This window comes from Crocodylus porosus, unplaced genomic scaffold (genome assembly GCF_001723895.1).
Source record: "Crocodylus porosus isolate Cpor-Errol unplaced genomic scaffold, CroPor_comp1, whole genome shotgun sequence".
Lineage (NCBI taxonomy): Eukaryota > Metazoa > Chordata > Crocodylia > Crocodylidae > Crocodylus > Crocodylus porosus.
Window position 1 is genome coordinate 3,104,226 of NW_017728935.1, and position 11,332 is coordinate 3,115,557.

General features: G+C 51.0%; 2 protein-coding genes across 2 annotated transcripts in view; both read left to right on the forward strand.

Moving 5' to 3' along the window:
- TFEB (transcription factor EB) overlaps positions 1-9,034 on the forward strand; it is an 18,100-nt gene extending 9,066 nt beyond the window's left edge. Inside the window, exon 9 of the mRNA XM_019546662.1 lies at positions 5,995-9,034. The gene's annotated coding sequence lies outside the window, so the exon portion shown is untranslated. The remainder of the gene's footprint in view (positions 1-5,994) is intronic.
- On the forward strand, positions 14-5,603 carry LOC109317783 (transcription factor EB-like). The gene is made up of 5 exons (XM_019546663.1): positions 14-310; positions 522-578; positions 1,672-1,747; positions 2,415-2,562; positions 3,993-5,603. Exons 1-5 carry the CDS (start codon positions 196-198, stop codon positions 4,440-4,442), a joined length of 846 nt encoding a protein of 281 aa, XP_019402208.1. The 5' UTR covers positions 14-195; the 3' UTR covers positions 4,443-5,603.
- Positions 9,035-11,332: the final 2,298 nt, after the last annotated feature.

An 11,332-nucleotide genomic window follows, 5' to 3' on the forward strand; every position in this document is an offset into this window, starting at 1 on the left:
CCGGGAAGAGACCCCGGGAGCTGCTAGCCCCTCCAGTGGTACCTTCAACCTACTGGTCTGCATTGCCCTTGTGATCTAGAGTCTAACTGTCCTGATCCAACTTGCAAGCTTCCCTCCCCCTCCTCCTCCTCCTCCTCCTGTTCCACATGGACCAGAATTGACCGAGTCACATGTCCCCTTGTTTTTCAGCTGCCCATGTCCAGCAGTCACATGAATGTGTTTAGTGGTGACCCCCAGGTGACGGCCTCTCTGGTGGGCGTCACCAGCAGCTCCTGCCCTGCCAACCTCACTCAGAAGAGAGAAATGACAGGTACGTCTGAGGACTCTCATGCTGCCAGTGCCTTGGGCAGGGCCGGATCCTGCTTTGACCCTGGTGCCGTGTGGGCAATGGCAGAATGCAGCCCAGAGGGCTCAGGGTTAGGCCCTTGGGGGCTGTGTGTTACCCGTACAGTGTGTCTTGGACACATGGCTCCATCACAGATGGGGGCCGTTTACCATGACTTGTTGGGTCTCTGTTACAGATGCCGAGAGCCGTGCCCTGGCTAAAGAGCGTCAGAAGAAGGACAATCACAACCTGAGTAAGTGGCTGGTTCCTTCCCGCTGCGGGTCTGCGTCTCCCTCTCTCATTCTCATCAGACCATTCTTTTCCTAATGACCTTTATGCTCTTCATCTCTTTGAACAACAGTTTCTACCTCAGAGCTCCCAAACCCATGCAGTCTCAGCCTGGCGAAAGAGAGATCCATGTGGCTTATCAGAGCCTGGCTCCATTTAATCCAAAATCCTGACTCTGACAATCCCCAACGCTAGATATTTCAGAAGAATGCAAAAGAAACATTATTATTACTATTACCGCTACTTATTTGGTCTTGTGGTAGTGTCTAGAGGCCTTTGGTCATGGACCCAGGATCCCAGAACAATGCGGTGTTTCCAGACCCAGAGAGCTTCCAAGCTGAGTCAGATGATACAGTCCATTCTGGATTATAATGGGATTCCCTGTCCTCAGGGGATGTTCCTTCGTGACCAGTGTCCATTAGAAGTTAGCTAGAGCCCTGAATCACGAAGGTTTGTATCCCTTATACATCTGCACCCTTTCTAATTGGACAGGATATTCTGTTTGTTTAAATATTTAATTCCCTGTTTGAAACGTGCTTAGTTCTTCTTCTCTGGGGTTTCTCTTAACTCTCCTTGGTCTTACCTAGACCCTCCTGTATCAGCCAGTGCTCTGAACCACCTGTCTCCCATCAGTGGTAGCCCTACAATCTATTTTCCCCAACACCTGTTTGAACCACCTGCAACCCATCCTAGAATCAAAGCCATTTCTGTGCTACTGAAAACCTCCTCATATATTTTGGACATTCATTCCCAACCGCCCTGGGTTTATGGAATCAATCCTGTGTGAACTAACTCCAGGGCTGGCCCATCAGCATGGCTGGATGATGCAAATAAGTCAGCTCCTGCTAGTCCTTTCATCCAAGGCCTGCTGAGATGTACAAGGCAGAAGACTGTCTCTTAGGAATGGGGAATTCATGCCATTAACCTGAAGCAGGCTGGGTCAATGGGGACTGAAACAATGAGCAAACTCAGAGCCTTGGGGCCTTTCTCTGTAGCTGGTCCCACATTCCCAAACCTTAACCAGTGTCCATCTCTCTTATCTCTTTCCTTCCTTTTAGTTGAGAGAAGGCGAAGGTTTAACATCAACGATCGCATTAAAGAACTTGGCATGCTGATCCCCAAAGCCAATGACCTGTAAGTACTGCAAAAAGCGACAGTTTCCTCATTTCTGGGCTGCCTCACAAATATTTGACGGGTGCACAGCAGAGGAATGAATAAGCATTGTCCCAGGTGGAGAAGCCAGGTGTTAAGGCTGGGGGGGATGAAATTTGGCTTTGTTCTACACCCACTTTGTGGATCGGTGTAAGGGTGTCAGTTAGCAGTTTGACCTTTTGCACCAGTGTAATGTTGTCAGGAATATGTTGCAGGGTGGGAACCCATATGGCCTCTCTGGGACTCAGTGCAAGATTGAAGTCTGCCAGTGGGGAGAAGATTGTCCTGAGGAGCATTTATCCCAGGGAAAAGATGAATATTTAGGACATTTCAAATGTGATCATGCAAAGTACTTGAGAATTCATTGGGAGAGCAGTCGTGTCCTGGCCGCAGGATGGACTAGACATCCTGCTCAACTTCCTGGTAACAGCAGGTTACCCTTGTGACTGGGCAGAGTCTGTTTCACACAGACTCCTTTGGCCGTTCTGCCAGTGCCTTGGGCAGGCACCTGGTGCAGTGTTGGCATCCCAATGATAATTCAGGTCATTAAACTTGCAGGCGGCTTTGCACTAGAGCAGGTCTCTTCAGGAGACATTTGAGGCTGGCTGGGAGGTGCAGGCTGTCACATCTTCTTCTTGCTACACCCCAGGGATGTACGCTGGAACAAAGGGACCATCTTGAAGGCCTCTGTTGACTACATCAAGAGGATGCAGAAGGACTTGCAGAAGTCACGGGATCTGGAGAATCACTCTCGGCGCCTGGAGATGTTGAATAAGCAGCTCTTGCTTCGCATCCAGGTAGGTCCCCACCTGCCCTCATCAAAACTAGCCAGGTGCAGAGCCCCCCACATGGCGTGGGGTAATGGGGGGCAGTGAGGAACTGCTGGCAGGTTTAGTGAGTCTAGGGTGGGGTTGGGTTTTTTTTTCTTAAAGGGTCGGAGCTGGCCCAGGAGGAACACCCATGGGGGGTGATAAGAGTCTGTAAATACCTGAAGGATGTGATTACAAAGATGGAGGTGAGCCGCAGGAGATAGGACTAGCAGCAACAGCCTCAAGTTGCAGTAGGGGAAATTTAGGTTGGCGACTAAGAACTTTTTGGCCATAAGGGTAGTCCAGCATTGGAACAGGTTACCTGGAGAAGTTGTGAAATCTCCATCCTTGGAAACTTTCAAAAGCAGGTTGGGATGGGTTGTCAGGGATGATGCTGTCTTGAGCAGAGAGCTGGACTAAATGACTTTGTGAGGTCCCTTCCAGCCCTACTTTTATGATCCTACTCACATGAGGGGTCGCCATTGACGTCAGTAGGGCTGGTTCTGTGAGCATGGTGACCACGGTCAGCCAGTTGCCTAGGGCTCATCAGGAGTTGGCACATCTTGCAGGAACTGGAATAATGAGCTGTCATGGGTGATGTCATATGTGCCACAAAGGATACGTGCAGCCCAGGGTGTGCCCTGGGGGGGCAAGGCTCCCTCTATAATTAGCTGCCTTGGCTGTGAGCAGGATCCTTTGGACCAACAGAGCATTTTCATGCTGGGTTTCCTTATGGTAGGCTCTGAGCTCATATCTGGGCCCCTTAGAGACATCTCAGGGGTGTAACTATGGATTCAGGAGTCTAGCGAGGCCTTCTGGCTGGACGAGCCTAACCTGTGGCTTTGTGTGTGCCCGGTGCCTCTTGGATGGGGGATCCTCTGTCTGGCTTTGGCAGGCAACCTCAGTCAGCTGGCAGTAAAGCCCAGAGCCCTGCAGCCAGCCGTGTTTGCCTTAACTTCTCCCTGGATTTGTGCCCAGTGTGTAGTTTGGGTTTATGAAATAACAGCGCTGACAGAGAGGGAAGCCTCTTAGAGCTCAACATTGGCAGTGACATGGTTTTTGCACCAGTTTCTTCCTCTATTTCTTTTCCTGTGAGGCTCTCTCTGTCTGGCCTTTTATCTGTGTGGTTTCCTGCCACTCCGCGCCTTTGCCTTTCTCAACCTCTCCTTACACCTCCCTCTGCATCCCCTGCAGTCTTTACCTCCCTGCCTTGCCCTGTCACTAGCTTGGTCCCCAGGGCGGCTACTTGCTGCAACGCCGGTGTCCCTTGCCCTTTGTTTTGGGTGGCTTTGCCATGTCAGGTTGGCTGCAGGGGCTCCCCACAGAGCACTAGTGTAGGAGTTTCAGCTCCCTCCCATTCGGTTTATGTCTCTGCTGCCTCAAATAAGGATTCCTGGCTTGCATGCTCTGCCCCACAGGAGCTGGAGATGCAGGCTCGCATCCATGGGCTGCCAACCTCCTCGCCCTCTGGGGTGAATGTGGCAGAACTGGCTCAGCAAGTTGTGAAGCAAGAGGTCGGCAGAGGAGAGGATGGGTCGACAGAGCCTCAGCAGCATCAGCTGCATCCTGACCAGGAGACACAGCCACAGCCATCCCTCCCGCCACCCCCTCAGTCTCCTTACCATCAGCTGGACTTTACCCAAAGCCTGAGCTTTGACGATGGCCCCGGCGGGTTCCATGACCAGCTGGACTCTGGCCACAACGTCTCCTTCCCTTCTCTATCCAAGAAAGAGCTGGACTTGATGCTGATGGAGGACACCATGCTGCCCCTGGCTTCTGACCCTTTGTTCTCTGCCATGTCTCCCGAGGCCTCCAAGACCAGCAGTCGCAGGAGCAGCTTCAGCATGGAGGATACAGACATGCTGTGACGAGGAGCCACTCAGACACTGGGGCAAAGGACTAGGAGTGAAGACACATCCTCACCCAGGAGGGCCCTGATCAGCACTTGAGTCTACACCTCTCAGTGCAAGGGTGGTAGCAGCTGAAAAGTTTGTTGGGAGATCAAGACCTTAGTTGCTATACTTACATCTTGCCAACGTGCCATTGACTGAGCAGACCTCCTTGGCTTGCTGTGGCATTACAGTGTTGAATGCAGATTGACAGCACCGCTCCAGAGAGCAGATCCTCAGCTGCCTTGCTTTTCAGCTAAACTCCCTGCAACCCTCGCACCCTGCAAGGGGTGGAGGCTGGAAACCAGTGTGAGGAGTCCCTCTGAAGAGAACAGGGGGGCTTTGATGCTCAGAGCTTCCCTCTGTGATTGTGCATCCATCCAGGCTTCGGCACAGGAACCTGTGCCCCCTCAAAGTCTTCCCAAGCCCTGAATGCTGTTCCCTGCTGCTGCTGCTGGCAATGGCTGCCTCGTGGCGCCGTCCCACGTTGGGATTCCTCTTCCCTTCCCAAGCAGGGATGCCTGGTACATCTGAGGGGAGGGCATGGTGCTCTTGGTCACCATTTCTCAAGGTGTATTGGGTAAGAAATTGGGAGGGAGAGGAGGGGACTGATCTGAGCAAATTCTCTAGTGGTCGCTGGGGAGGGTGGGGGGTGCATTTTCAAAGTTGGGAGCCCTGACTTTGGGAACATACCTGTGATGACTGCCAAGGTACTGCTGTGCTGGCCCTATCTCCAATGAACCCCTAAATCTCAAAGCGCCGTTTGGTCGAAGCCACCAACGTGCCTGATTTACAATGAGAAATTGCTGAAGTTGTCTGACCCTGGCCTTTGGTTCTGCACCAGCACCGGTGGGTGCCCACCATCTGGCATTCAGTAATGCCTAATTTAGCCGGCACTCTCAAATGTCACTTTAAGATTTTGGGTTTCATGTGAACTAAAACTTGGAGGAGTGGGAGGATGGCATGGGTGGGTTGGGGGGTGGGGATGGGTGTGCAAACCTTCATGATGAACCAAAAATGCAAACAAGCTTTTGCCTTCACCCCTGTGCACTGAAACCCCTTGGTTTTGGGCAAGAATCTCGCTCCCGTTAAACTGTCGCCAACACCTAGCAAGCTAGAAGGAAACTCCTAACTTCTAAATAACCAGATCGGTTGCCCTCAGTGTACACCTAGACCCCTTCTTCAGCTGAAAGGCTTGTCGAAGTCAGTGGGCCACATCCTGAAAGGCTTGGAGTGCCCTCCTTTGTTGCCTTTTCTTGTCCATTATTCAGGCAAACTGCTCAGAGAAGCCAGTGGTAGATTTTTGCCTGAGTAATGGACCTCTGGGATGTTCTGACCCAAGAGGCCTATTGATGCCACTGATGCTTGGAAAAAGCCAGGTGCCCTGGATCGCAACACCCTCTGGTGAAATGTCCCTGTGATAAAACTGTTATGCCCTAGCAAAGGCAGCCGGGGTGGAGCAGGCTTGAGGGACGGTTAGGGAAGACGGTGGGGATTTTAATCAATGCAGTTTTTGCTCTTTAGTCCGTAGGTGGATTTGTTCATGCTCCTAGAACGCGGGTCTGATGCATCACAAGCCCTTTCCCTTTTCTTAGCTCTTGCCCACCAGGCTGACTGTGGAGGAAACAGGACCTCTCTTTTGCTGTGTCCTTGGGCAGCTATCGGAAACTCAGCGATGGCATGAGTGACGTGGGAGAAGCTAGAACGTGGTGTTCAAATCTCACGTGGTTCCTCGTTGGGAAGATGATTTTATGGTTGTAACAGTTGCCAAAATCTTAGCCACAGCTTTCTGCCTTGGGTATCTAAGAGCAATTTCCTCTTCCCCCTTCCCCTTCCCTCCCAAGGTTGTTCATTTGGCCTGATGGCGAGTGAAGCCACCAGGGAGTGTCTTTGCACGGTTAAGTCGCTGAAGGGTATTCTGTTTCCTCCAGACTGTGACAACAGCGCACTCGCGAAAGGAATTGGGGTGGAGTGGAGAAGGCAGGGGGAACGCTTTATTAAAAACAAAGCGCTGCAATTGCAGTGTTCGGTCCCAAGAGTCTGAAGGGCACGGGGGAAATGGGGAATCCCTTTGTAATAATATTGCTACTTTTTACTCCAGTAATTGCCCCACACGTGGCAGCAAGGCTCCAGCAAGCTGTAGCATTTTAGATTTGTTCCTGGAGAATATTGCAGTTCATAGCAATGAGGTCAAGCTGAAGAGTCTGAAGTTCAGGGGCATTTGGATCAATGGTTGTATTTTATTCTCCACCTCTAGCTCCAAACCTGGATGGGACCCCTGCGCCCACAATGGTGTGATCAGGATATAGAGTCATAAGGGAGAACTCAGCCTCCCGGCCCACTAAGAAAGAGCTTGCTATCAGTGGGAGAACAAGGACCTGGGGGGAAATGTGACTACAAGGCGCCCAGGTCTGTGTGGGCAGGGAGGTGGTCACAAGTGGATGGGCACCTGCTTAGGTTGCAGTGAGACGTGCCAGTAGGAAGTCAAGTTTGCATGTGGTGATAGAGACAGGTGAGAGGGTGAAGGAGGAAGAGAGAGTGAGCAGCATTTTCATTTCCTGAGAGGGGCAGTCCCCAGCCCTGACAGTCAGGAGAGCCAGCACAAGCAAGAGGAAAGTCCCTCATTTATGTTGCCTTGCTCACACATTAGTGGTTTAGCAGGAGGGAGAAGGACTAACTATTGTTGTGACGGGGAGATAGCAGGGGGCTTTTCTTGCACACATTGCTGGTTGAAGTGCAGAGGTTTTGGCAAGGAGGCAGGGTTTTTGGTTGGTCTTTAAGTGAGACAGGCCTGTGGGCAGGTGTCTGGAAGTGGTGGCAGACTGCAGTCATATCTGTACTACACCAACACTTTGGCTTCCCTTATGTGCCATTCCTGCGTGCCTGTGAATAGTTCTTCGGAGCAGGACTGCAGAGCTCTGTTGACTTAGCGCGGGGGCAACAAGGCAGCACCATGCAGGTACCAAGCTACTTCCGAAGCCGCTAGCTGAAATACCAGAAGCAGCACTGCTGCTTTAGCCGGCTGCCCCGCTCAACCCGTTATACCCTGTTTTTCAGCAAGGTCCTCCTTCAGAGCTAGCTTGGGTATCTTGGCACGGCACAGTGCCATGGAGGTGTACCCTAAGCGTCCATGGATGTGCAGCGGGTTTTCTCCAGAGCAGCTACCACAGACCCCATGGATGCTACAAGTGTCCGTGTAGTTGTACTGCCTTGGTGTACCATGCTGCTGTACTCCCTTGAAATTGTGGGTGAGCATAAGGCATCCTGTGCAGCAGGCCCAAGGATCATGAGAGGCACGTGGTATGTGCTTTTGATGCCCTGTATGTTCGCAGAGCCCTGTGGATGACAGCTGAGGTCCAGCAGACGCTGGACTCGCAGCGTGGCATCGATGTGGCTGGAAGGCTCCGACAGGTAGTGACGAGGGAGTCTGGGAAGGCCTGGGGAAGTATTACCAAGGAGTGATAGCAGCAGGGGTTGGTGGAGCCATGCCCCGTGGGGTGAGAGCCAGGTTCCAGGATATGCTGATGGTAGCGTGGCCAGCTGGCTGAGGAGCCTACGTAGGTAGGCGCAGCGTGGTTTGCAGCTCCGACCTTCCCGTGAGGGCTTAGCCTTGCAGAGACTGCCCAATTTGAATCCAAAGCTCTTTCTGTGTTTGTAACCGTGCACTATATGCAGCATGCTTCAGTACACCCAGGATACAGTATATAGTGTGCATTAGGCCGTGTGCTTGAGCGGCCACGGGACGTGGTATATGCTAGGCATGGGCACAAATGGGGCTCTCCAGCACGTCAGCGTGAACCGTCAGCCTTTTTTTTTTTCCCCCCTTGAGATCCGAAACCGTTACGTTTACCTGGAGCCTTCCTGTCATTGGCTGGGACAGGAAGGGATGTGATCCCACGCGAGATTTTTCCCAGCGGTGTCTCCGGTCATGTCAAAGCTGGGATGAGAATGTGTGACATCTTAGGATTTCTGGGCTGATGAGCCCAGCGGTCTCAGAAAAAACATGTGAAGTTGTGATTTTTGGGTGTCCGAAGATGGACACCTGAAAGGAACTAGATTTTCAGACAGCGCTGGGCAACCATCCTCTGAAAATCAGGCCTCTTTTTAAAGTGCCTTCAGTTGGGCACCTAAAATGACTTGTCCCTTTGGAGCATCTTATCCAGAGAGACTTCTTGAAGTGCCCTAATCAGCAATGTATACCGTGGCGCAGTGTGCTTGATTGACTGTGCATTGCAGTGCGTGCTGTATGCGACGCAGAGCCAGTGCCTGCCCCATGCAGCCCATGCTGCACGCAGCCCATGGCTATCAGGCGTGGGATATCCCACGCCAGGACCCCCTGCTTCCGCCTGCGTGAGCGGCAGGGTGTTTTCCATGCTGTGAGGTAAAATAGTCATGGTTTTTTGTTTTTTTTTTTAAATCTTTTAGGTTTTTGTTGTTGGTTTTTTGTTTTTTTTTTTTAATGCACTGTGTTTTGATTAAAAAATTTTACTACTGTTTTATAAATAATTGTATAAAAGATTGAACTGGAATGGGTAAAAAAAAATTATTAAAATATATTTATTTACAACCTATCAGCGAATCGTATTTTTTTTTCTGTGGGGAGGAGGGCAGCGATGGCGACAGTCCCTTGCTTCCCTACCGTGTCTTTCATCCCAGAGCTCGCCAAGCACTTGGCTTCGGCAAAATGGTATCTTTATCCCCATTTTTCAAGTGGAGGAAGCCGAGGCACAGAGCAAAGAAATGACGTTCTCAAGGTCATAGGTGGCCAAGATACTTTTAAAAGGGCCCAATTAGAGTCAGCATTTCAGCAAAGCTCAGCTCCTAATTTAATCATCCAACTAAGCATCCATGTTTTCAAGAAGAGCCTATTTCGGGTGTGGAGTTGTGCTGACAATCTGGCCGCATGAAGGTCACCGAGGGGGTAGAAGACGCGGTCCTTGTGTATGTGCCTAAATGAAAGCTCTGAAGTTTTGGAAAGTTTGTCCCTTTCCCTGTCGTTTTGAAAAACCCTGATTCTGAGTTTCCGGCTCTTTGGACATATTGTCTGTTGACGAGCCAGCAAGGCAGGCGCTATAAAAAATCTGCTCGACTGCCCTAGAGTAAAAGAGGTAAGTCAGGAAAATAAGGACATTGCAAAGAAGTTAAACCGGCCTGACCTGGAATGTTGTGTTCAGTCCTGGTCACGCCGTGTGAAACGAGATGCAGCAGGGCTAGACGAGGTTTGGGGAAGGGAGGGGAAACGATCAGAAGCTTACTGAAGCCTGTTTAGGAAGCGAGACGGAGAAGACGGGACCTGGCTGGCTTGCAGAAGAGATGACCCAAGTGCATGAAATAAGGACCGAATGAAAGAAGATAAACCGCAGGTTCCCGCTCTACCTTTCTCGTCACGCAAGAACAAGCAGCCGCTGACAAGGATTGAAAGGTAACAAACTGGGCACTGGTACAAACAAATGCTTCTGTTTTTTTTAACATGGCCCATGTTCTAACCCGTGGAACTCATTGCCAGGGGGGACTGAGGCTGAGAAGCCCTTGTAGAAAGAATAAATCAGTATTATAATGACCCACTTGTTTACACCTCCTTTACCCTGCCTCCCGCAGTCCTGCCCACCTGTGCCAGCTCCCCTAAATGAGGCAATGTACCCATCTGAAAGCAACCTTGAGCACATTCCTCAGTGCTGCCCTTCTTTTGGGCATTTTTACTGAGCTGCTCCAAGACGGCAACGTCACCCCGCTTCTGGGATCTGGTGAATGAGAGAGGAAGGTGTTTCATGGCAGCAGTGCAGACGTGCTTTTGCAATTATGTAGGATAAGGGATCGGAAGGCTCCTGGTTCGGGGCATAAGCCAGCCACTAACAGCTCAGGGTCAGGCAGAAATCATGCCTTCTTTTGAAGCGTGGTTGGAGTTGAGATGCCAACCTAGGCTTAGTCTGGCACATATTGTCTTTATTGACTGGGTGTTGGAGACCTGACCACTATTAGTTGTAGATACCTCTGAATTCAATGGTCGTGGGGCCTGCCTTGTAAATTGGTCCTCCTCCCTTTTGCAAAGAGGACAAATGTCGGGCAGGTTCTGATGCTGTTCAATTCAAAGGTGTCTGATGGTACCTGGGATCCCAAATCTGAGACCTTGGGTCACATGGATCCTGGAGCCTTCACCCACAAACGTTACCCTGAGTGCCAGGCAGTGCTGGTGGATAAGCAGCCTACCATATCCACGATGCAGGCCCATTTCACGCGCAAAAAGACATCTCTTTTTGTCCCTGAATGTGTGTGTTTGCTTTGTGCTGCTGTCACTGCGCAAACCCCCACACCCTTAGTATAAAAGGGGAAATATCACTGCATTTTAAAGAAACTGCACAAGGTGGCACTGTTGGCATGGCTCTTCCCTCAGCGCTGGGGCTTGGAATAAGGAAGCCCCGGGACAGGATGGGATGGGAATATATTCATTTTGCTCAGGCATGGGGTCTGCGCAGTGACCGTCAGTGAGCGGACAATAATCGCCAGTTCTTTTAAAGACTCCCAAAACACCCAGCCGTGGTGACTGGATTTTTTTATGAAGCTGTTGAATTTGGGGGTGTTAAATTCAGGTTATTTCTATAGCTACTTTACAAAGTGTTCTCCTCCCTCGTGGGCTGGTGAGCCCAGATCCTGCCCGGTGCCGGTAGCCTGGATGTCAAGGGCACAGTCTGAAACATCAGTGCCGGAGGGCGTTTCACGAGTTGGGCAATGCAACAGGTGACTAGACTCCAGATTCTGAAAGCTCCCGTTGCCTCCGTCCCGCGTAGGAGCTGGAGACCTCTCCAGTCATTAATGAGGTTCCTTCTTCTAAAAATTACGAAGTTCCACGCTGGTTCACCAGGCTATAAATC